Source organism: Natator depressus, chromosome 2, assembly GCF_965152275.1.
Source record: "Natator depressus isolate rNatDep1 chromosome 2, rNatDep2.hap1, whole genome shotgun sequence".
NCBI classification, from domain to species: Eukaryota; Metazoa; Chordata; order Testudines; family Cheloniidae; genus Natator; species Natator depressus.
Window position 1 is genome coordinate 178,367,329 of NC_134235.1, and position 26,719 is coordinate 178,394,047.

A 26,719-nucleotide genomic window follows, 5' to 3' on the forward strand; every position below is an offset into this window, starting at 1 on the left:
TTCAGTCATCAGCTAAATCAAACAGATGTTATTTAAAATCAGATACCAAATAAATATTCAATAATTTTTCCCTCAGTGTTTATTCTCAGTTTTTCTGGCTAAACAGGACTCTGTCACCTTGAAGTTATGTTCTGTTTTCTTTAGCAAGAATTATCACTCTAAAATTTCAGATCCTTTAAAAATAGTAATGGAGATGAATTAAAACATAATATGTTGCATTTCCTCTTTGTCTGGTTGATTTACTGTGCTGTATCTCTCGGGCCTCTTCCTGACTGTCTTTCCTGACACAACAGAAACAAGAGAGACTCACAAATGTGCAAGTTGTTCATTCGTGGTCTAAATGTTCTTTAAAAAGGCTTTCCCAATCTAACTAAAGCTGCTAAAAGAAATCTGTGAGTGTTAAAACTCCAAAGAGTCATCTAGTGGTTGGAGTAGGACACTGGGTCTCAGGACCCCTGGGTTTTATTCCTAGCTGCGAAACTTTAACCAAGTAAATATAGCTAAAATTTTCAAACTAGGGTGCCTAAAGCCAGGACCCATGTGTAAATGCATATTTAGGCACCCAGTGGGGACAGATACTTCAGCACCTTTTAAAATCAGGCCACTTATTTAGGGGTTCAGTCCTGCCAGGTGTTGAGCAGTCTGGCCCTGCTCTAGTAGAGAAGTTAAATATGTGCAATAGATGAGTGTCACAACAGTATATATGAAACAGGAATATTTCATTCAAATAATGGAATAAAATTCAAATTGCTAACACAGTGGAAAATTTGGTGATGTTCCTAAATCACTGAAATGAAAGATGAGGAAAAGTTCAAATAAGTCATGTAGTCCATCACCTAGCCGTAGTTGTATTGTCCCTCTAATGCATTTTATTGCCCGGTGTAATTTTAAATGTCAATGCAATAGGAATTCCACCAGGGAGACAATTCCACAGCCTAATAGATCAGGAAGTTTGATAAACAGCCTAAATGATCTATTTTTTAATGTCATCCCATTAACACTAATTACATCTGTTAGGATATAGATATTCAGGCCTGTCTGCAAAGGCCTATACTTTAAGAATGTAGGTATATGTTTATCACTTAGCAAGTTATAGAGGTACAAAACAAGAATCAAAATCAGTCTGCCTGTTTATAGGCCTTCTCTCACTATGATCGTCTAAGGCCTTGTTCTTAGGCTAAGGCCTTTGGCTAAACAGCAGGGGCAGCCATAAGCTGGGAAGTGAACGGTCACATCCTCACCAGTCATACTGAAATAAGGCAGTTTTGGGCTGTTAAAAAGGTGATCCAATCTATCACCTCCACAGAAAGGGAAGAGCCTAGAAGATGTAAAGAAAACTTAGTTTGATCACATCCTGTCTGGCAAGAACTCACTTATCAATAGCTGGGGTGTGAAATCCTCATTTCTTCGTTGTTCTATTATTGTAGTCCCCATTTCCCTATTGTTTGTCTGTGTAATCTCTGTCTGGTTCTGTGATTGTTTCTGTCTGCTGTATCATTAATTTTTTTGGGTGTAAACCAATTAAGGTGGTGGGATATAATTGGTTAGATAATCATGTTACAATATGTTAGTATTGGTTAGTTAAATTTCAGTAAAATGATTGGTTAAGGTATAGCTAAGCAGAACTCAAGTTTTACTACATAGTCTGCAGTCAATCAGGAAGTGTGGGGCGGGGGCAGAATTGGAATAATATTTTGCTAAGGTGGGGGGAATGGGAACAGGGACACAGGCAAGGCTCTGTGGCGTCAGAGCTGGGAAAGGGGACACTGAGGAAGGAAACTGGAATCATTGCTTGCTGGAAGTTCACCCCAATAAACATTGAATTGTTTGCACCTTTGGACTTTGGGTATTGTTGCTCTCTGTTCATGCGAGAAGCACCAGAGAAGTGAGAGGGTGAAGGAATAAACCCTCTAACATCTTGGTGCCATGACTCGGATGCATCGCTTCGGACAGGGGGGTGGAAATTGTTTCTTTTGTTTTTCAGACACTCTACAAGCAAGCTGCCACCAGCAGAAGACTAACCCAGAATACCATGGATATATGTTTTGTGGTGTTCGTCTGTGGTGTTTGTCTTGTTGCTAGCATTGTTGTGTTTCAGTGAACAGAAAAACCTCATGACGTGGGTGGGGGATGGCTTCGATAAGCTAACCTGGGGGGGAGATGTGTATGGGAATGCAAAATGCTCAACTAGGAGGCCAGCACCTGTGTAATAGCTACTGTGGTACCTGGAACGGCAACTAAGGTGTTCTCCACAAGCCCTATGGGAATAATGAGAAGGGGAGAAGCTCACTGTGAATCAGTGGAGGGGTGTGTGAAATGGTGTAAATCCAGAGAAGATATTTGGATGTGCCCCTCCTTGATGGCCAGGGAGGAGCATACCCAATGGCCTATGGCAAGGGGTGGACAATTGGGTGTACTGTGTATGAGGTGTTTTGCTGGGAATGTACATACTACTAGGGAGCACAATTACACCAGCCCATAACCAAACTACACACTGTTATCTGGACATTGGTGCACAAATGGATCTGTGAATCTTATTGCTGTGAATAATCAAACTAGGGCATACTGCCTGATTCCATATCAAGTGGTTAAGTTGGTTTGGACAATAACCCATTTCTCTGTGGACATTCAGTGGACTTATAATATGAACAAAAGCGCGCAAAACCTGCAGGGGCAGCTTGTTGCAACTGCCAGCAACTGGACACATTAAGATCTTGGCCCTGTCGAAGGAGAAGAGGCAGAGTTTTGGTGGTGGCTCGGATGTTGGACCATACTGCAGTGGTCAGGACTCTCGGTGTTCCTGTGGATTTTTTTAGCGGCTGCTGTATTGTTAAGTATACTTCTGTTACATTGCATAGGAAGATAACCTATAAGTAATGTAGTAAGCACTCCCCCACCTACAGTGTACTAGACAACCCGGACCCAACCTTCTCGGGCCCACTATAATGGGAAGTCTGGAACACTAATTGGAATAGGTGTGGTATGCCTGTATGAGAGAAGGTGCAGGGCACGGTACTATCCAAGGGGCAGTGGGACAAATGGAATATCGACACCTTCCACCTTGATGCCTGGCCCTATGAGGAAATGTGTTGCCATATGTCCTATGCTTTTCCACAGATATCTGGGCAGGAGGATCCCAAAAGAAAAAGGGGGAAAAAAGGCGTGGAGTGTTTGGCTATAGATATTCAGGCCTGTCTGCAAAGATCTATACTTTAAGAATTTAGGTATATGTTTATCACTTAGCAAGTTATAGAGGTACAAAATAAGAATCAAAATCAGCCTGCCTGTTTATAGGCCTTCTCTCACTATGATCATCTAAGGCCCTGTTCTTAGGCTAAGGCTTTTGGCTAAACAGCAGGGGCAGCCATAAGCTGGGAAGTGAACGGTCACATCCTCACCAGTCATACTGAAATAAGGCAGTTTTGGGCTGTTAAAAAGGTGATCCAATCTATCACCTCCAGAGAAAGGGAAGAGCCTAAAGATGTAAAGAAAACTTAGTTTGATAGCATCCTGTATGGCAAGAACTCACTTATCAATAGCTGGGGTGTGAAATCCTCATTTCTTCGTTGTTCTATCATTGTAGTCCCCATTTCCCTATTGTTTGTCTGTATAATCTCTGTCTGTTTCTGTGATTGTTTCTGTCTGCTGTATCATTAATTTTGTTGGGTGTAAACCAATTAAGGTGATGGGATATAACTGGTTAGATAATCATGTTACAATATGTTAGTATTGGTTAGTTAAATTTCAGTAAAATGATTGGTTAAGGTATAGCTAAACAGAACTTAAGTTTTATGATATAGTCTGCAGTCAATCAGAAAGTAAGGGGGGGAATTGGAATCATGTTTTGCTAAGGTGGGGGGAATGGGAACAGGGACACAGGCAAGGCTCTATGGCGTCAGAGCTGGGAAAGGGGACACTGAGGAAGGAAATTGGAAACATTGCTTGCTGGAAGTTCACCCCAATAAACATTGACTTGTTTGCACCTTCAGACTTCGGGTATTGTTGCTCTCTGTTCATGCGAAAAGGACCAGGGAAGTAAAAGGGTGAAGGAATAAGCCCTCTAAGAACATCCTCCAAACCACCCTAAATAATTCCTCTCTTTCCTTGATGTTTATACCCTTCAAATATATTGCAAATGCTACAACCTCAGATCAGACCTGTCTGATATGCAGGCGTCCAAGGGAAGACAGGACATGAGAACTCCAGACAACACAGTTCCCGCTTTAACGACAGGGTTGTACAAGACCTCAGTTTCTAAGCTGCTTTTGAGGCACTTAATTTCATCCCCTCCTAATGTATCAAAAGGCCAACTTTCTCTCCAGCTGCTTCCTCTTCCTTTGATGCATCTCTTTGAATTCCCCCAGTTCTTTGATCCCTTTGGATAGCACTAGCACATTACTAGAGCTGGTCAAATAGCATCTGTCAGATCAAAAATTCAACAAACTTGAGGACTTTTGTGGGGCAGGACGTTGTGATTCGTTCCCAGGGGTCGGCAACCTTCGGCACACAGCCCATCAGGGTAATCCATGAGACATTTTGTTTACGTTGACCGTCCACAGGCACGGCTCCCCGCAGCTCCCAGTGGCCGCGGGAAGGTTGCCAACCCCTGCACTAACCAGTCCTGTTAATTGCAAATGTTTCCCCTGTGTGTAAATAGTCACAAAATGTTTTGGATGAATAATTTTAAGATTATGGCTTATTCAGAACCTGTGTCTTTAGGTTATTTGCCATTGTGTGTGTTGCCAGAGGAGTTGTGGATGCTTAGCATTATTCCCTAGCACCCTTAGCTGGCACAAGAAAAGGCAGTGCAGTGCTCTGGAGAGAGTCGTGGCTATTCTGCCGTAGGGAGGGTCTCTGTAATGTGAGTACTTAGGGAGACAGGAGAGAGAAAAGGTATATGTCAGGGGATGAGGTGCTCTGGTGCTCCAGGTACACTTGGATAGTGAATGCAGAATATGTTGGAGATGCAGCATAGAAATGACTTCCATGTCTTTAACTTTTGTAGTTGTTTTCATATAATTGACACAAAATGTTATATTGATAGCATAGCAAATACTTCTCTCTCTCATGGTGACATAATGCTCTTCAGAAGCATTACATGGCATGATAGCGAGGGGATTATATTTGTACATTGTAAGTATTTTTTTCCAGAACTGAACTGAACTAGAAGACAGCCATAGTCTCGTTAAAAGGAAAATCTTGGTGCAACCTTAACCACAAAGTCCCTTTTTAATCCCAATACGTCTGTTAGTCTATAAGGTGCCACAGGACTCTTTGACGCTTTTAAAGTCTCTTTATGTTTCTCATAATTATTAAGAAATCTTTATAGTTGTAATGGAATATAGGAGTGATGAAATAATCAAATATATGGAATGGGATTTTATATATAAAATCACACAGAAAGGAAAGAGCACATGATGGTGCGATGAAGTATATGGATTTTATCAAAAGGGATGGCCACATTACTCACCCAAGACAGCCAAGTAGGTCATCCCCAAAACTGCCTGTGATGAGGTATATCAGACCCTCTGAGTTCCCCTGCTGGAGGCCTCAAGGACCTGCCACACCCTGCCCCAGAAAAGGGCAGTGGAGAGGGTCCTCCAAGCTGCCTAGAGTGGCTGTGTGGGGCACAACTAATCAGGGCCCAGAAGGTCAGTATAAGAAGAGCTGCAGGGCCAGAGTAAGTTCTCGTTCCTTGCTGGAGCTATAGGAGTGTGGATGGCTGAGGAGCTGCAGGACCTTGGCTAAGGTAGTGCTGCCAGAAGCTGGGGAGAGCGAGAAGGAGTCCTGAGCTGGTTGCAGGGACTCCATCAGGAGAAGGCCCTGAGGTAAGGGTGATGATGGCACAGGGCCATGGGGAAGTGGCCCAGGGAATTAGAGCAGCAGCACGACTTAGATAAAGGGACACAGCAGACAGCTGCTATCTTGGGGAGGGAGAAGACTTTGTCACCAAGGAGAGAGCCCTGGGGCACTGCTCTATCCTGGACCAGGGACAACTTGAGGAAGACATTACACAGGACACTAGGAGAGACCCCTGTTGGACTTGTACATAGGAAGAGGCTTTGCTTTCATTACACAAACTGACTGTGTGTGACTCGGCCAGAGGGTTGAGTCACCAAAGACACACCACAGAGAGAGAGTGAGAGAGAGAAGGTGTGTGCACTTGGCCAAGGGCGGGGAGGGGGGGGAAGCGGAGCACTTGTAAGAGGTGCGTTTGCCCTGTTACACTGCCAATAAAATATTTGTGCCACACTGCGTTATCATGTGTTCTGTATTTGTAGGGGGAAAATGTTAGAAATATTTCAGATTTTAAAATGTCAGGCCCAACTGTGTCATGTAGACACAGCACTGCTTTGGAGGAGGTGTGGAGTTGCATCAACCAAGTACAGTACTCGCTCTGGGAGGTACTGTTCCTGGAATAAGCGTAATACTTTCCAAAGTTCTGGGGGGCAGGCACCCAGCTGGTACAGAGAGAGTCAGAGCTGTCAGATCTTCACAGACATTAATTACTATTGGTTGGATCCTCGGATGGTGTAAATTGGCATAGTTCCATTGACTTCAGTTGGGCTACTCCGATTTATCCCAGCTGAGGATCTGGCTTAATGAGTCACACATAGCAGGCTTAGGTTTTCAATCAGTCTAAACTCTCACCCCAACTCTGAATGACTGTGAGATTCTGTTCCTGTGCCCTATGGGTAGCAGATTGCTAAAGTTTCAATTAGACAGGCATAATTACTACCAACTGCTTCAAGTTCTAATTCTTGTAAGCTCAAGGACTTGTAGACATTTGTTTTGTCAAAAAGAGGGAGGCGAATAGGGAAGATTAATCACCGGTTTTCTATGATCAGCAACCAGCCTCATAGTTGTAAAGATATGTTTATATATTGCACAGTAGTACGTAAGGCACTGAGATTGATGTATCATAGTATATGTGGATTTCAATAAGTTATCCAAAACAGTCACATAAGAAACTTGTAAATAACTAGTTAAATGCGCACTAGTTGAAAATACTATAGTATAAATTGTATGTTCTGTACCAATTTGCAATCTAAGACCTCTAAGGGGTACTGTTATAAAGTGGAGTACAACAGGAGTCACTGTTAAGAGCCGTGCATTTGAATATTTGTGGTAGTGATCACGAGACAGGTCTAAAGTCAGCATTGACAAAATATAAATTTGACAGCAACACTGGAGGGGTACGCATATACACGTACTTACTTGAGATCATTACATGAAATACATGCCTAGACATTACTTAAAGCCTTCCCAGATATAGAATGGTATATATTTCTTTTTCACTTATCTGCAATAATATGTGCTAATTTTGCGGTGAACCCAGTTTGGGTATACGGTAGTGAAATGAAAATGAGCCTTAATCCTACTCAGGGCTAAAGTCGTGTTAAAATTCCACATTATGGTAAGGAACCCTTTTTGTACCCAAAGAGAAATCCAGCTAGAAGGCAAACACATTTTCTGCACCAAAGAGCATCCTTCTGAAAGCAAAACAATTGAACAATTAGAGTTTTATACTGCATTTTAGGCAAGTACGGAACTAGAATTTTCTTGTTGGTACAGCTGGTAATGTGGTGGATGGGAGTGAAAGGCAATCTGTGCTCCATTTGCCCATAGAGAACTTTCAAAGTCTGGGGAAAATGTATTTCTTTCCTTTCCATTAGCAGGGAAGGAAGGATGCTCTTGTGATTAAGGTATAGCATAGGAATGGGAGATGGGACACTTGGTTTTACTTGCAGCTCTGCTATAGAACTTACTATGTGACCATAGCCAAATAATTTAGGGCCTGATATTGAGACATGCTGAGCACCCACAGCTGTCATTTACTTGCAGTTAGGAGTGCTCAGGATTTCTGCAAAAGGATACCATTAACAACTGGTGCTTCAGTATCTCCTCTTTAATATTGGGCTAATGATAGTTCTCACAGGGCTGTTGTGAGGTCATGTTAATGTTTGCAAATCAGCTGAGCTCCTTAGGTGGGAGGCATCAAAAGTATAAATTACTTGACGTTGTTAGATTTTGTACTTATTAGAGCTGAGAATGTTTAATGAAATTAAAATAAAACCAGTGAAATCCAGTGAGTCTAACTCTCAATGTTATAATCATCTTGGCAGATAGGATACCATGTGCAAATTTTTTGAATCATTGCAGCAATTTACAGATGAACATTATATAACGAAAAATCTCTGCTGAGTGTACAATAAAAGAGGCAAATCTGTGGGCAGACAATGCTGAACAATCACTGCTGTGTTCAGCAGATACAATATTATTCATCTTAGATGTAGTTAAGAAATCAGACCTATGCTGCAAATCCCACGCTCCTTGCCCAAATGAAAAGCTGTCGTCTTTATGGAGGCAGACCAGACTGGCTTCAGAAAGTGGCAGAAAGAGATTTGTGACATAGTCACTTCTGAGGCATGCATAGGATTATAAATCAATTCATTGTTACTTGAGATGGGTTGGGTAGCATGAACTATCCAACCCCTCAGCAGCAACTAGTTGATATGAGTGGGTGATAGAACATGGGTGGCTAAGCAGAAGTGCCAAAGATATTCACAAGAACCTAATGGTTTGAGAACTGGTTTGACCCCTTTCTAATCAAAGTACAGTTTTCAAGTTTATAACTTTTCAGGAGAACTGGGCGGGGGGAGAGGGGGTGTTTGCTCTGAATAGTGATTTCTTTTTCCTGGAAATAATGAAAAATGCCTCTTGATTTAGCAGAGCATCTTCCTTGTGGGGATCCATTCAGTGTGAAGATTTGACAATGGAGTTAGTGTCATGGATTAATGTAGTCCAATATACTTTACTTTTGAATCTTGGAGATATTATTTGCCAAGCTAGCTATTCCGTCACTTTTAACTGATCATCTGGGATCTCTGAGATAGTGATAATAGACAAAACCACAGATTTTACTATTGAAGACAAATATAAAATTCAAATTTAAATGGATCTTTGCTTATAGCTGAAGTACCAATGTCTTTGCCTTGAAAGAACAAGTCTTAAAGGACTTGTTCGTGTGTGTGTTGCTTGCAATAAATTCACAGCACAATAGGTACTGCTGCTATTGTGTCATGAATAAAGTCAAAGTTAACTAGATCCTGATACTAGAAGGTTTTATTTCTCTTCCATTTGCAAACTAGTGATTTCAGTAACATCTCCTTTGGATTTATCTTAATTTGGGCATAAATGTCATGCTGATTGTTTTGACCTTACTCACCCTATAATTGGGTCAATCTTAAACACCCAGCTCTGCCAACACCCCATAATCTTTGTCCATTGCCTTTGCTTTTCCTGATCTGTGTATCTTGAACAGACACTGCAAATGTACTGTACTATGTGGTGCTGTGAGCAAATATTTCCTAGAGATTCGAACGTGACCACCAAACTCTCTCTCACTTGTGATCTGATCTGAGCTAGTACTTCAAATCCGCTATGTTGCACTGGCGTTCCATTTACTGTGAATTCAACAAGTACATGAACTTCGTGGTTGTGCACTGAGCTGCCTTACCACTAGCCATTGTTTCTTTGTGACAGAGCCATTTAGAAGAGAGGATCTGTTTTTCGTTTGGAGAGTGTGCTTTTCTTTACCCAAAATACAAGTACAGGGTTGCCCATTTTTAGTCTCAAAGAGATGCTGAAATGGCTGGGAAGCAAGGGTGGTTGAGTGCCCTGTACCAAAAAGACTAATACGACCTGCCTGTCAAAACACGCCAAGCTCTTGAGCTGATCCCACTAAAATCAGTGTTTAAATTTCCATCGGCTAAGGCGGGAAGACAATTGGGTCTGTGAAGGAAAGAGTGTTACTTTCAGACCAAGTGCACAAGAGGGTTTAGCTATTGAGCATTTTATGGTCTTTGTGAGATCAAACAAAGCCATGATATTTGGCAGGAATGAGCATGTCTAAACTGATACCTTCCTCCCCCTCCTTTCCCAGCTTTCCCACTCCTTTGACACTTGGGGGAAAAGGCAGCATTGACACGTTTCTTTTTCTTTTTTTTCCAGATACAGAAGAGTAAAAAAAAAAAAAAAAAATTAAAAAAGAGACTGCAAATTTCTTTCATCATTTTAGCTGAGCTTCTTCATTCCTCTCCTCCTCCTCCTTCCGCAAAGACCAGTTTCTGGGGAAGGCGTTACACAGCTTTCAAAACAATCCTCCTCCCACTGGCTACTTCACAGTTAATGACTCTGGGGTTTGGGTGTGTTTGTTCACTTTTTTCCCAGTGTGTGTGTAGTTTCTTTTTTAAAATTCTCTGGGGTTTTTTTGTTAACAAAATTCCACTTTCTGGACAGGCAAAGCAAATACATGAGGATTCTCCTCAGAAGCCATTGCTTCCCTAGGCTAAAGCACTAGCTTGTGAAAGACACGCTAGGGTTTTGAAACTAAAAATTGGAATGTGTGGAAAGGGGCTTCAAATTACTCTGCCTTTGTACTATTGTTTCCATCTGCTAGGCAGAGAATTTGATACCAGTTTTAGCATCAGTTCACAGGATTTTGTTCATGAAGGTGGTGAACTGTTAAATTCATAAACTTCTCACTAGGACTTAGTACTGTTACACAGCTTTTCCAGCACTCTGTGATGATGGATTTTTTTTATTTATCCTGTGGGCAAATTCATTTAATCTTCCATTTATTTTGTGTACTTTTCTTATTTTGTTTTAGTAGTGACTCACAAACAGGGTGTTTGCTCAGAGCTGTTGCCCACTAAAACTCTGAGGAATGTACTCTTTGTGTTGTCTTCCATGACTAGTCATTACAATTAATCTATTTCTCACATCTGTTTCTTAGATACCTGTAACCACTGTTTATGTGACCTAGAAGTACTGAGAGAAGGCAGGCATTAGGAAGTCAGATCAATTCCTCCTTTCATCTTAGTGTGACATTTCTTTAATCAATGATTGAATGGATGGGTCAAAGGAAAAGTAAAATATAGTTGGAAAAGGATAGGTAGACAAAGAAAGATACACCACTGGAGTGAAGCAGGCCCATAAACTTTAACGGTGAAATGTTCAAAACTAATTCAGGCCCTGATTCAGGAAAGTGTTGCGGTTCATGAAAGCATTAAACATGTGCTTAAATGCTGTCCTGGATTAGGGCCCCAAGATGGATCCAGTTCAATATAACTTGATTTCACCTGTCCATGTGAAATTCAACATACAAACACACACACACATAGAGTTGGTTTTTCATTGTTTTAGTCAGTGTATAGTTTTGCCCTGTTCACATGCATATTTTACTATGAGTTAGACTCCTTTCATGCTCCTCTAGAGAATGTGGAAAACATTGGCCGCAGGAGGAAAATAAACCCCATCTGTATTCCGTTTCCATGTTCAAAGCACAAAACTTTGTTCTACCACCAGCCTATATTAGATAAAAGACCCACAGCTCCTGTTCAAAATGCATATGAACAGGGATGAGCATGTTTAAGGTGGCAGTAGGAAATATTGCCATACCTGTATTAGCCTCACCTGCCACTAGCAGCAATGGGGCTGATCCAAGTTCAGATTTTGAACGTGAACATCCCATAGCTCAGGAATGTTTGTATCCAGGAGTTTGGTTCAACCCACTCCACAAAATTCAGATTCCCATCTGAGTTTTTACTTCAGACACCAACCTTTGAGTTTGTTCAGATATAGGGGTTTAGTTGGGGTCCGTCTCATGCTTAGTAAAATATTTTCCCTTGGAAGAAATATAAAAGTAACTGTTAGCATACAGTATATTGTAAATTCTCCAGCTGTCTTCTCTATATTGGTTCCTTTAAAGAAAGTAAAGGAACACACAATATTCTAATTCCTTAGAACTGCTTCTGTAACTGCTCCACACCCAGGACCCCCATCAGCTTCAATGGAAGTTCCACACACCTGTAGAATTTGGCCCGTAGGCCCAGATACACAAAGGTACTAAAGCTCCTAACTTTCATTAAAATCAGTGGACGTTAGCAGCCTAAATACCTTTGTGGATCGGTGTCTTAGTCTTTATGGGGACATTGACAAGATATAAATAATACTGCATTGCTGACCCAGTCCTTACTCCCACTGGGGGTTAGCTTGAATACGGTCTGAGCCAGCACATATTTTAAAAAAAAAAATTTCCCTACCTAGTTTACAGTGACTAGAAATTCTTTAGACTATTAAAACTGAAATAATTTTAAAAATAAAATTGATCTTCAGCTCTTTGATGTATTTTTGACAACACACTGCTTGGACAGTGAAACGAAACTACGGTCAGCCATTTCTTGGTTCTCACGCACGAGCACTTTAGCGCAACTTCAGGCTGGAGGTTTAACGGTGAGAGTGACAAACTGCCCAGGGAAGTGATGGATTCTCCATTTCTTGAGGTTTTGAGATGAAAACTGGATGCCTTTCTGAAAGAGATGCTTTAGTCATACACCAGTTGTTGGGCTCAATGTACAGATAACTGGGTGAAACCGAATGGCCTGTGATAAACAGGAGGTCAGAATAGATGTTCTAATGGTCCCTTCTGGCCTTATCTACTAATATAGAGCAGCAGTATGTTAACATTTAAAAATATTTTTGACATTTTAAAAAAGTTATTAAATCACTTCTAGACGACTCCATGGCCTTTTTAAAAAACCAAAAAACCCGGACATGTAGATGTTGAAAGACTGCAAAGAGAGTGGTGTAGATGGAAGAATCTACCCCTGTGGTTCTCTTGGCAGGTTCAGGTCCCAAACTACTACAGGAACCCCTCACTTAAAGTCGTCCCAGTTAACGTTATTACGTTGCTGATCAATTAGGGAACGTGCTCATTTAAAGTTGCGCAATGCTCCCTTCTAACATCTTTTGGCAGCTGCCAGCTTTGTCCACTACTTGCAGGAAGAGCAACCCGTTGCAGCTAGCTGGTGGGTGGCTGGAACCAGGGTGGACCGGCAGCTCCCCCATCAGCTCCCCGCTCCCCTAAGTTCCCTGTGCAGCAGCTGCTCAGCAGGCTACCAATTGCCAGCAGTTCAGCTGTCCCTCCCATCATTGCTGTCTGCTGCTCCTGCCCTCTGCCTTCGAGCTGCTGCCAGAGACTCCTGCTTGCTGGGGGGCAGGGGAGAAGAGGAGGGCTAATGTCAGGGTGTCCCCCTGCCCCCTGCTCCTGCATCCCGCTTTCCCCATCTTCTATAGAGCAGGGGGGGGACACAGACAGAGGGAGCTGCAGTCCGATCTCAGCTTGCTAATCCAATTAACAAGGCAGTGTACTTCTGACCCCACTCTTCATACTTAAAGGGGAAATGTGCACCTCTGTCTCTCAAACACACATACACACAGGGTGTGTCTCTGTCTGCCCTCCCTCCTTTCCTGCTGCCTTGTAGAGTGTGAGAGTTAACCCTTGAGTTAATTGGGCTCAGCCAGTTGCTAGTTCATCATTTAGCAGTATATTCCCTGGGAAATATCCCACCCTCTGACTCCTCCACCTCAACCAAGCTTCACAATCATCATCACTGTGTACCAGTATTAAATTGTTTGTTTAAAACTTATAGGTAGTGTGTGTGTGTGTATGTGTATATATATATAAAAATAGTCTTTTGTCTGGTGAAGAAAATTTCCCTGGAACCTAACCCCCTCATTTGCATGATTTCTTATGGGGAAATTGGATTCGCTTGACATTGTTTCGCTTAAAGTCGCATTTTTCAGGAACATAACGACAACGTTAAGCGAGGCGTTCCTGTACACTCGATGGTATCTCTCAAATTAACCATCGCCCTGAAGTGCTTAATAGTGTTGTGCTAGCACTTTGAGAACCAAGAAGTGATGTCTCTAAACATCTCCCAGGGGAACCAGAGAGCCGCTACGGTGTGCTTATATAACAAACTTGCAGAACTGTCTCCTATTCCGTTTCACAAAAGTTGTCTGTGAGTGCATGAAACTGAATGAATGAATGGCTCTTTACACAATTCAGTTCAATTAAATACATGTCCTCAGTGAGTAAAACGATGATAAATATCTATTCTTAATTCGTTATCTTCCATTCAGCTTCTCCCTTTGTGTGAGGGAAACAAAGCTGTAGATGCCTTACTTTCTGCTTGTCTGTTAGAAGAGACAAAGAGGAAGCTACAAATATTGAAAATACGAGGCCCGTGCTGCAGGCCTGAGTCACTTCTGTGGGAGTCACATGCATGTAAGCACAACCATGGGGGATGGATGGGGAGGTTACGGCTTGAGACCTGGATTTGGAAGTCAACCTGTGCACTAAAATGACCCACTTCAACCTTTCGGATGAGAGTGCTGGTCAGATCTCTCACAGAGTACCACCTTGCTGGATGACCAGACCAAAAACTGTCTCCTAATCTGTGAAAGCGAATCTAGGCAGCTTACATCCTATAAGTAGGGAGAGATTTCCTTGGGGGCCCCTGCTAGCTTGTCCGTATGTAGACTTTTCAGCAAACTGGCGTAACTCCGTCCACATAATTACGTGCTGCGTGCGCTTCTGCCTACCAAAGGCCCGAGCTGCCCCTTGAGGAACGTTGGCAGATTTTATTTTCAAGTCACAATTTACTTACTTTTTTTTTTAAAGTGCAAATGTTCCCAATTCTGTTCTCCAGCCATGATTTTGTCGATGAGGAAACTGGACCTGTCTCTGACAATGTGCACAGATAATTCGGGGTAGGCAGGGTCAGCTGTCAAAACAAACGATTTTGATGCAGCATTTAAAAGCACATGGTCGAATGCTTATATCCACTACTTGACCAGCTTTAAACGTGAACTGCACAGCTTTTCATTAAGGACGTGAGCTCTGGTTTTTCTGCTTTTTCCTTATAAATAATGCCTTTTGGTGTTAATGACGTTATCCACAGTCGCAAGAGAAACAGAGATGCCTGGCTTCGGGGCTTGGTGCGTAAAAACTCTTGCAATTTCAGATTTTAAAATATTTTAGACTAGTCGCAATTTCAGCACTGTCTCTTTAAATAAAGAGGCATCATTTTACATTGGCATTTTACGTTTAGGTGCTAGTGCTGTTCTGTACTATAGCAGGGGAAACCCAAGACATTATTTTTAATTGTTCTGTTTTCAATACCCAATGATTTGTAGCTGGGAGTGAATTTTCAAAAGGGCCTCAGTGCAGCCTCTTTTGTGCTTGTGGGGAAAAAAATTGACATGCAATTTTTGAAAAAGGCCACCTGAACATACAAACACTAGAATTTACACATGCAAAGCTTGTTTGTGCTCAGCTTGTGTGCAAATGGGGTTTGGAATGGGTAGGTTTTATTATTTGTGCATTCAATTGATCATGGTCAAATTCTGTATGAAGAAAGTTGCATGAAAATCATTTGCAAAGACTTTACATTTTAGCTCATGGAGTGTACACACAAATTCTACAACTGATTTCAGATCTGCTTTTTAATTAAAAAAAAAAATCGGTATACCTTAAACATTGATAGAAACTGAATGAGAAAGCTCCTGCCCGGCTAAGGGCCACAGCCTCAACTGGGGAAAATCAGTGCATCTTCATGGAGTGAGATTTCCCTAAATATCTAATTATTTGGCCCTGTTCTCATCACACTTGCATGAGTTTCACACTGGTGTAACTCCTACAACTTCAGTGGTGTTTCTCCTGATTATCATCAATGTCTGAATGACAGGGGAGTGTCACGTCCATTTATTTATTTTATTTTTATCCACCACTTCATCATCAAATAAGCAAACACAAAACAATGGCCCTCTGTTTTCCATCTGCATACCCATTACCAGTCCTCAGCTGTGCATGTGAGATTTTTGAATAATGAAGCGTGGGAGAGGGGGCCCAAATGAGAGAACTTGATAGGAAAAGCATACTTTACTTTCAGACTTCTAAGGCTCCAATCCTGCTCCCAGTGAAGTCAATGATACTTTGTCCATTTATTTCAATTAATATTCCCCACCATGGGCTCAGATCAAGTGCAGTGTCAATTTAATATCTGATACATCTTCTCTCAGGGGATGGTTATCCTGCTCTCGCAGGTAGGTGGGTTTGGTGATTAGGTCTTTTCCATCTCTGATCACTGTGGTCCAAGCTATAAGCAAATCATTTGACCACCATTGATCACGTTATTTGCCATTAAAACAGCAAAGCAGGCACTTTTGTTTCTGGTTTCTCAGATTTTTTACTCCTCCTTCCCTGCATGTTGTTTTTTTTTTCTTTTTCTCACAGCAAATATAGTGTGAGATTTGTCACTGGCAACAAAGCAGAACTGTGACTCTTCATCCTCTGTCTCACACACAAGTACACAAACACATGACAGTACACACGTACAGGCTCCACAATACACTGTTGGCACTTTGTATTCCTTTTATTTCATTAGCGTGCGTATATAAGGCCTGTTGTGTACTCATCTTTGCCCGGTTCTAGAAGCCATCCTGTGGTAGGAGGATGTGTATATATAATCTCATCATCTTTGCTGGGTGATTATAGGAGTGCATATATAAACCAATCAATTATGGCCATAGGTGTTGGGCAGTGATAAATCCTAGTGGCAGAGTGACCATTTTCCTTTTCTTCTGGCTTGGATGATATTTTTATACAATTTTATATACACTTTTTTTAAATATTTGCTATTTTTATTTGTAGGGTTCTGATTGGGTTTTACCAGAACTTCTGGTCGTCTTGCAGGCCCAGATTCTCCCATTAAGATTTCTCTTCCCTTTCCCCCCCGTAGACAAAAGCCATTGCATTTGCAACATCAGCTTAGAGCAAAAAATAAAATAAAACACCACCTTGGGCCCAAACATGTCATCGGTTGCACTGAAACTGATGGAAGTTGCGCACAAGCTCCATTCAGTTCCACTGGCATCCCCATTGGGAACTGGCATCAAAGTGTAAATGAGAACATATATACAGCATGCTAAATGCCGGGCGATTCAATCTGAAGCCCCCATATGTAATGGTAGTGGTGCCCTCCTTCAGTGTGGTGGGCATTGCTTTCTCCAAAACGGATTTAAATAATAAGGAAAAAATCAGTCTTTCTTTCTATGATGTTACTTGTGAAGCAGCTTAGATCAGTAGGAAGTTACAGCAGACGCACAAAGTAGTACACTGACTACCTTCCGCAGGAAGGAAGTCTGTAAGTTACCAGTTTACATGTAAGACCATATATTTCACTGCTCTCACATTACATTTGTAGCAATGGGTCCTGATGAATCTAGAGAACGTTCAACCTGTTTTTTTTTTTTTGGGGGGGGGGGGATGTGGAAATTAACCAAAATGCAAAGATTCATTTCATAGTCTTTTCTCAGCTGACGTTGTGCAGGGAGTCCTATATATAAAGCTGAACATACACTTTAGACTATCTTTATATTAGCAGAAATTATAATGGAGATGTCTTGTTGAACGGAAGTAATATAAGTAGTATACACCTGTAATCCAGAGCCTTTTTCAAGCAGGCAGGAGTCAGGTTGCTATATGTGTTTTGCATCAAGCAATTAGAAAACAAATCAAAATCCGTTTTAAAGCAACAGTTAAACACAAGTTTGTTGGAGAAAAACCTCTTTGCTTTGTTCAGACTTTACAATAAATATTGTTTTAAATTCTTCTCAGCAGAGTTGAGAACACTTGCCATTACATGGGCACAATTCCTTTCAGTTTTGCATTTTTTGTTAAGCTCCTTATTTGAAAGAAGAGGCTTGTAGTCTCTAAATGTATAAAACACTTTTCCAGCATTCCAGTTTTTCTGTAAATGAGTACATGTATGTCCATCCTATTACCAAATAAAGTCAATGAGGTCTCCACTTCATTTGAATTTGAATGGGGGAAGGGTTGGTTTGTTCAGTCACTTTTTATATCTGCCGCACACATGGAGCTCTGCACTGTCTCTTTGCAGAATAACAAAACTCAACACTGGTGTTCTACTTTTCATGTTGAAAGCACTATCTGGACATTAATTACTCATCAGAACCCCTATGAGAAAGATGGGTAGGTGGTACAGGCCCCATTTTACAGCTAGGGAAACAGACACAATGTAGAGGTAACTTGCCCAAGGCCGCATACGTGAGTTGGTGTTGGATTTGGGATTAGAATTTAGGACTTCTTGACAGCTAAGTCCGTCCCATTCCACCAGGCAACACTGTCAGAAGTGTGTGTGTGTGGGGGGGTCTTTCTCTGCATTTAAACAATATTTTGTGTCTAAAGGTCAGAACTATATATTTGTATGTGCATGTATTTACTGTGAGTTTATCTATTTTATATACACTATGTGAGAGATGGGCCTGAACTCTGGATTATTACAGATGGCCCCCCTCAATTTTTGGGACATTTGGATCATATTCCAGAGCCAGATTTTTATGACAGGGCTTAAACCAAAAAGCAGGCTTAGGGGAAATCCAGATTTAGATCCCAGGTTTCCAAACACACCTACCTGCCAGTTTGTCTCTACTCATGTCTGTCTTCCAATAACAAAACCTTTTGTTTCAAATAACAATTCTGTTCACTGAGTGACATCCAAATGCCGTCTTCATCCTCCATTATATGTAGGTTGCCAGGTGTCCGTTTTTTTACTGGAATGCCTGGTCGAAAAGGGACCCTGGTGGCTCCAGTCAGCACTGCTGGTTGGGGTCGCTAAAAGGCAAGTCAGCAGCGCAGCGGGGCTAAGGCAGGCTCCCTGCCTGCTCTGGCTCCTAGCCGCAGGGGCGGCCACGTGGAGTTTGCGTGCTGTCCCCACCCTCCCTCCTAAACCCCTCCTGAACCCCTCATTTCTGGTACCACCCCAGAGCACGCACCCTGAGCCGAGCTCTCACTGCATCCCAACTCCTTGCCCCAACCCAGTGAAAGTGAGTGAGGGTGGGGAGCATAAGTGACAGAAGGAGGGGGGATGGAGTGAGTGGGGGTGGGGCCTTGGAGAAGGAGCAAGCAGGGCAGCGGGTGGGGCAAGTATGTTCGGTTTTGTGCGATTAGAAAGTTGGCAACCCTAGTTACACACGCCTTATGTTTAAATGGGAATGTAAATGAATAGATTTCACAGTAATTCACTCCCCTCTCTGCAAGCAGATAAATCCCTTATTCATGAGGTTTATTGAAGATTAAGGGGAAACTTTTGTGAGATCCCCTTGTTACAATGTTAGAGCACATCATAGCATTATATATGCACATTTTGTTTATTTAAGTTTGAACACATAAAACACCTATTCCAAGGGTTTAATCTGTTTTGACAGATTATTTAAATTACAGTCCCTAAAGAAACAGCACAGCAGAATCCTCCAGAACCCACCAAAATGTCACACCCCACATAATGACTGGCTACTCTCAAAAGCCTGCTTAAAGAGAGAATTTTGAAATATATCTTGAAAGTCCTCAAAATCAGGCTCTTTCAGACCAATGGGGTGTGCATGCCAAAGTCAAGGGGCTCTCACAGAGAAAGCCCTGCGAGTAGTTCACTGTCTACGAAAGGAATCAAGCTCAACTGTGTCCATTGACCACAGTTGCCCCAATGCTGTACTGGGAAAGAAGCAATCGCTCAGACAGGCAGGCCCCAAGCCCTTTAAAGCTTTTTAGCTTAAAACCAACCCTTTTCACTCCACCTGGAAATCCAGTGCCAATCTCCGCGCACTGGACTCCTCTGTTCATATCGTGCTTACACATCGATAAACTCCAGCTATGAATACAACTACATTTACTCACCGTGGGCCAGGTTCTGATACCCTTACTGCTGTTAAATGTTATCCACAAGTAGTCACCAGGACTATTTGTGACACGAGTAAGGGGCAGAGTCTTGCTCTGAGAATGTGGCTACTTTTTTTTTTCTTTCTTTTAGTCCCCTTTCTAAAGATCTTGTCAGCCTTTCTCTTTTTAATACAATGAGACTTGTGATCATCAGTGCTGGAGAGAGACTTCCGCCATTTCTCCTTAATGGAGGATATACAGTTCATGACTGTCCACAAAGAGGTTGTGGGGCTTTTCTTTTCTTATATTTAATAAGGTCAACATGTCTCTCAAGCACATGGCCATTTTTATTGATTTTCATGAGGGCACAATAGGTATCAATTGATCTTGTTAAATTCTGGTCGTCTATTGCTTTTATCAGCCTCTCAGCACTTTGCCTAAACTCCTTCAGGTAGAGAGGAAGCCAGCCCACAAGTTTCAGTACCTGTTGTCATCCAGGCCTTTGGCTGACCCATTATAGAGGCCAGCTGTGAAGTTCAGATCCAAATACAAAGTTTCCGGGTGTTTTGGGGGCTGATCTCCACTTGCAATATTTTAGATTCCCTTCTTTGGAATAAATGTATAATGGAATGACTATTCAAAAACAGGTCAAAAATACGGAGGAGAATGCCATCAACAAAAATTATTTATCACGCCCCCCCCCCCCCCATGTCCTGCCAAAAAGGTTGAACAGAAGCACGTGAAGAGGTGTTCGCTGTTGGCTCCTCTAAGATCAAAAGAGCCAAAGAAGGCTGCTCAAACAGAGGAAAGTAGCCTGGTTTTGTAAGGAAGTTAGCTCCACCCACATTACTAAAGCTGCCAAGGACCAGCTGAGAAGACGTGACAGAAAGAAGCTGACAGTATCGAGTGGCGGTGGTAGTATAAAAAGCATTTGCGCAAAGGCAGGCCTGCAGCTCGCTCATCGCTTCTGTGACAATTCTTTCTTTTTAAAGGTTCAAAGCGACATTCAAATGAGGCACCAGGCACAGGTTCCATGACAAGCCGCCTTACGTTGCCAGGTCAGTAGGTACCTCCATGCCCAAATGTGTTTGTATCATGCATAGCCACACAAATAGGTAATCAGGAGGGTTTTTGTCTTTTCAAATGGTAATTCCTCCAAGAATTAACTGTGACCCTAGTGGGTAGGACTTAACTCAAAAATTCACTTCTGTCCTGAGATTTCGATTGAATGGACCATGTGTGAACTTAAAAAAATAGTTTATGTTTTGTGGAGTGCTTTGCACAAATTATTTTAGTCTGCTGAATGTGGTAAGAAAAACGGGCTTCGTTCTTGTCACCCACACAGAGGAGTAGAAGAGAAGTCATACATTTGTTCGGTGAATCACAGGGCAGCTGTTTTTCAGTTCTCTCTCCCCCCAAGTCCCTGCTCTCTTTGATATGTTCGAGATACCATCCTCCACAGGCCCTTTATCTCTGTGTCTCACAATTTCACACAGAAGGAGGGAGGGCAATAAGGGAAAGCAATATGAAATGGTGACTCAGAATGACTCAGCATGGTGGGGTAGTAAGAACATACACCTTTGGACGACATTGGATGAGTGCACAGGTAAATTCATATTGAATCACCTGGAGCGTGGCTCCAAAAAAAAAAAAAAAAGAAGAGAGAGAAGCCAAGGAAAGCCGTTCACGTCTGATTTGGAAAGGCGTTGAAGAATTAGTGACAATGTTCATTTTTTGAGGCCTCCCTGGGGTGGAAATGGAGGTATTCAAGGTACAATACAGCTCTGCATATGGACATCAATATGCAATAGTACATCACTGTGTGACTGACATCTTCATGCTGGCCGTGGCATGACATAATTTCACCTGTTAAAATAGTAGCCCAGTCAGACGACTTTTCTTCGAGGTACCACCCAGTGTAAGCTGTACAGATCACTGTACCTCAGTAACACGATGGAGAGAGACTGGAAAATGTTAATTTTCTCAGATGAAGCAGCACACGCTTTGAAGCCCCATGCGCAACTGTGACCTCTAACAAATATGGACCATCACTGAAAGTAAAACATAAGAAACTGGTCACACCACTCCTCTGAAGACCTTTGTCACGTACGTTGCCTGAAGTGATTCCTAAATAGAAGGTACGGTACAGTAGACACCATACAATCATTGTCTTAATGTATTGAATGCCTCATTATTGGCTGAAGTAGTTAATAGGCATTGTAGCATTAGCTGTAGATTTTGCCTGCTCCCATTTCTTTAACACCCGTGCACAGGTTGCGATTTTTTTTTTGAAAAATGTGTGTACAGTTATATTGACATTGTTATATGTATGCTCCTCTTTCAGGTGACTTTGGATAGGACTGCCTTGAAGATTACTATCATCATAAAAACCGACTAGCCCCGAAATTTGGAGACTTTTTTTGGAAAGGCATGTCATTTATTTATTCATTTATTTATTTATTAAAAAGGGTGGTTAATGTATAAGTTAAACTTTTATGGACAGCAGAGGAGGAACTTGTTCCTAGACTGCTTTTAATATGTTGTTTGCACTGTTGCACCATTCCCCTGATGATACACTTGTTTTAACAAGCAATGTTTACAGACTGATTTTCAGCCATGTTGTCCATGACTTTTGTTGCTGTAATCAGCTAGTGAGCACTTGCACATAATAGAATCATAGAATATCAGGGTTGGAAGGGACCTCCGGAGGTCATCTAGTCCAACCCCCTGCTCAAAGCAGGACCAATCCCCAATTAAATCATCCCAGCCAGGGCTTTGTCAAGCCTGACTTAAAAACTTCTAAGGAAGGAGATTCTACCACCTCCCTAGGTAACGCATTCCAGTGTTTCACCACCCTCCTAGTGAAAAAGTTTTTCCTAATATCCAACCTAAACCTCCCCCACTGCAACCTGAGACCATTACTCCTTGTCCTGTCATCTTCTACCACTGAGAATAGTCTAGAGCCATCCTCTTTGGAACCACCTCTCAGGTAGTTGAAAGCAGCTATCAAATCCCCCCTCATTCGTCTCTTCTGCAGACTAAACAATCCCAGTTCCCTCAGCCTCTCCTCATAACTCATGTGTTCCAGACCCCTAATCATTTTTGTTGCCCTTCGCTGGACTCTCTCCAATTTATCCACATCCTTCTTGTAGTGCGGGGCCCAAAACTGGACACAGTACTCCAGATGAGGCCTCACCAATGTCGAATAGAGGGGAACGATCACGTCCCTCGATCTGCTCGCTATGCCCCTACTTATACATCCCAAAATGCCATTGGCCTTCTTGGCAACAAGGGCACACTGCTGACTCATATCCAGCTTCTCGTCCACTGTAACCCCTAGGTCCTTTTCCGCAGAACTGCTGCCTAGCCATTCGGTCCCTAGTCTGTAGCTGTGCATTGGGTTCTTCCGTCCTAAGTGCAGGACCCTGCACTTATCCTTATTGAACCTCATCAGGTTTCTTTTGGCCCAATCCTCCAATTTGTCTAGGTCCCTCTGTATCCTATCTCTGCCCTCCAACGTATCTACCACTCCTCCCAGTTTAGTATCATCCGCAAATTTGCTAAGAGTGCAATCCACACCATCCTCCAGATCATTTATGAAGATATTGAACAAAACTGGCCCCAGGACCGACCCCTGGGGCACTCCACTTGACACCGGCTGCCAACTAGACATGGAGCCATTGATCACTACCCGTTGAGCCCGACAATCTAGCCAACTTTCTACCCACCTTATAGTCCATTCATCCAGCCCATACTTCTTTAACTTGCTGACAAGAATACTGTGGGAGACCGTGTCAAAAGCTTTGCTAAAGTCAAGAAACAATACATCCACTGCTTTCCCTTCATCCACAGAATAGTAATCTCATCATAGAAGGCGATTAGATTAGTCAGGCATGATCTTCCCTTGGTGAATCCATGCTGACTGTTCCTGATCACTTTACTCTCGTGTAAGTGCTTCAGGATTGATTCCTTGAGGACCTGCTCCATGATTTTTCCGGGGACTGAGGTGAGGCTGACTGGCCTGTAGTTCCCAGGATCCTCCTTCTTCCCTTTTTTAAAGATTGGCACTACATTAGCCTTTTTCCAGTCATCTGGGACTTCCCCCGTTCGCCACGAGTTTTCAAAGATAATGGCCAATGGCTCTGCAATCACATCCGCCAATTCCTTTAGCACTCTCGGGTGCAACTCGTCCGGCCCCATGGACTTGTGCACGTCCAGCTTTTCTAAATAGTCCCTAACCACTTCTTTCTCCACAGAGGGCTGGCCATCTACTCCCCATGTTGCGATGCCCAGCGCAGCAGTCTGGGAGCTGACCTTGTTAGTGAAGACAGAGGCAAAAAAAGCATTGAGCACATTAGCTTTTTCCACATCCTCTGTCACTAGGTTGCCTCCCTCATTCAGTAAGGGCCCACACTTTCCTTGGCTTTCTTCTTGTTGCCAACATACCTGAAGAAACCCTTCTTGTTACTCTTGACATCTCTTGCTAGCTGCAGCTCCAGGTGCGATTTGGCCCTCCTGATTTCATTTCTACATGCCCGAGCAATATTTTTATACGCTTCCCTGGTCATATGTCCAACCTTCCACTTCTTGTAAGCTTCTTTTTTATGTTTAAGATCCGCTAGGATTTCACCATTAAGCCAAGCTGGTCGCCTGCCATATTTACTATTCTTTCTACATATCGGGATGGTTTGTCCCTGTAACCTCAACAGGGATTCCTTGAAATAGGTATTGCCTGCCTACTTGCATGTAATATTTGCTCTCTAAATGTAGGTAACTAAAGTAGTTAAAAAGAGGAGGGAGCACGGTCCACAGAATCAGGCTCTGGAGAGCGTTACACAAGATATAAATTCTGTTTCCTTCTCTGCTATCAATTCTCTGGGTGACCTCGGGCAAGTCACTTCACCACTCTGTGCCTCAGTTTCCCCCTCCGTACAATGGGGGATAATGCTTACTCAAGGACAATCGGAGATGATAATGCTTACTCAAGGTTAATTGCTTTGAGAGCTATGAAAAGAGCTATGTTAAACAGAAGTGGTAGAATTCAAATACATAAATACTTGAGGGAATATGTTAATATACTTCTACTATAGCACATACTGCTGTATTTGTGACTTATACTCAGGAGTGAAAATAAAATTGAAAACTTACCAGTACAGGGGCCGGCTCCAGCCACCCCAGAAGGGGCAGGGCCTCTGGCAGAAGGGGTGGGGCTGGAGGTCAGCATCCCAGCCAGCCCTTCCACTCTGCCTGGCCCATGCCGCCCAGAGCTTCAGCAGCGATAAAGGGCCCGGGGCTCCAGCCGCTAGTGCTATAGCTATAGCAGCAGCGGCTGGAGCCTTGGGCCCTTTTAAATTGCTGGCCCCAGGGCAGCTGCTCTTCCCCCCCCACCCGCCGTCGGCAGCCTGAGGGGGGAAAGGTCCTTAAAGTAAGGCGGTAGGGGCCAGTACCGGCAGCCACTTTTTACCGGTATGCCGTACCGGCTCGTACTGCCTTACTTTCACCCCTGCTTATACTGTTGATACATAAAGTTAGTATACATAGCAGCAAAAATGTGCGTATTGCAGCAGCTGTCCATCCACCTGTGCACCCCCCTCACTCCCCACCCCCGCAGTGCTAATGGAGCAGATTTTCAGGCTGTTACTTTGAGTGTACTGCCTAATTAACATTTCCATTGTTTTCACTATGGTTAGGTCACCTGACTTGAACACCAGCAATCCTGAACATCCCCCTTTAGGAGTGAGGGCAGCGATGGCTCTATCTATGTATCTTGCAGCAGGAAAACACGTCAGCCTGTCTTACTGTAGTTTAGCTGATCCATACAATGTAAACCTGGTGCCTATTCAATCTTTGCTCTGTCACATTGTGTATTGATAATCTCATAATGGATTGTACAAAGAAGCCTTCTGAGCGGCACTTAAATAACTGCCTGTGTTTTCTCTCTCTTTATTAAAGCTTTTCACATCAGTGTATGTTTTGGCATTGACTTAATAGATTTTCTGAATGTGCATGTATAATAGTGTACCGTTGTAAACTCCATTGTGGAATTCACATAGAAACGTTTATAGTTTTGTACAGGGCATGAAAATCAGTTATTCATACCCACAAACTTGTGATATATTGGTGGGAAAAGTTAAGTGTAATATTTATGTAGCCCTGTGGGGCATATAGCTTTGTGACAATTCTGATTTGCTATTTATGTACTGCACCATTAAGTTTCAAGGCATCTGCTCTTTGTTGGAGGCAGCTGTGCTCCATTAAGAAGCAGGAGGGGACACCCCCATTTCCACATACATGCATCGTGTTCTCTGCTGGAGAACTTTAGTTTTGTTGTTTGTTCTATTTAACCAGGAGAACTCCTCACTTTCTCTGAGCTTTGTCATTGTACAATTCTCACAGTCACCACTTTTCTTTTCTTTTTCATAAACAAAGAGCAACTATCCACTTTCATTTCAAACGATTTTATTGCAGATTAAGGGAAAACAGCAAAGCAAGAAAGAACGAATGTAAAGTCTCCATGAGAGAGCACAGTATATGCATCTCCTCTGTGGCAGGATGCATGTGAATTTAATTTGAAGGGTGTGGTTGTCAGTAATGCTCAGAGCTGACCTCTTTCTGACAAATCTTTCATTGCCTTCAGTAGGAGTAGAGTGTCACGAATGCTGACTGCTTTTCAAAATCCCACACACCATGTCAGCTGATTTCAGCAAAGAGAAGACTCCGAAATTTAAAGGTGGTAGTTCTCAGAAACGAAAACCTTAAATTACAAAGCTATGTATACTGCAGCACCTCTCACTTGGAAGGATGCCGAAGTTCCTTACAGATTCTGTTCCCAGCACTCTGCAGGTGTACAGCACATTGTATGCAAATCTATACTAACAAAGTTATGGGTGAATTTTGAACAGTCTGGATAGTCAGTCCAGATAAACACTCTGGATTACTAGCCAAAACTTACTGGATCTATCTGACCCACTTTGGGTCTTACAAAAATGGCCTCTCTTGCTAGATTTCCTGTATTTCCTGCTTCCAGCCATGCTGTTTTTATGCTACTTCCAGTCTTTCTTGTGGAATGATTACATTTACGCCTGTGGTCTGAGCCAGAACCAGAAATGCAAAGGTGAGTGAAAATGAAAAATA

At 42.5% G+C, this 26,719-nt stretch overlaps 1 protein-coding gene across 6 annotated transcripts in view; it reads left to right on the forward strand.

The window, feature by feature from the left end:
• PDE1C (phosphodiesterase 1C) overlaps positions 1-26,719 on the forward strand; it is a 426,361-nt gene that overhangs the window by 388,768 nt on the left and 10,874 nt on the right. For 3 of the 6 annotated variants that reach the window (XM_074945378.1, XM_074945382.1, XM_074945384.1), the window contains one exon: positions 20,578-20,643. The exons of 1 other annotated variant lie outside the window; for it this stretch is intronic. In XM_074945378.1, coding sequence (XP_074801479.1) covers positions 20,578-20,643 — 66 coding nt within the window. Of the gene's footprint in view, positions 1-10,014; positions 17,717-20,577; positions 20,644-21,929; positions 22,014-25,275; positions 25,403-26,719 lie in introns of those variants that run through there. 2 more of the 6 variants (XM_074945381.1, XM_074945383.1) reach the window with 2 other exon arrangements.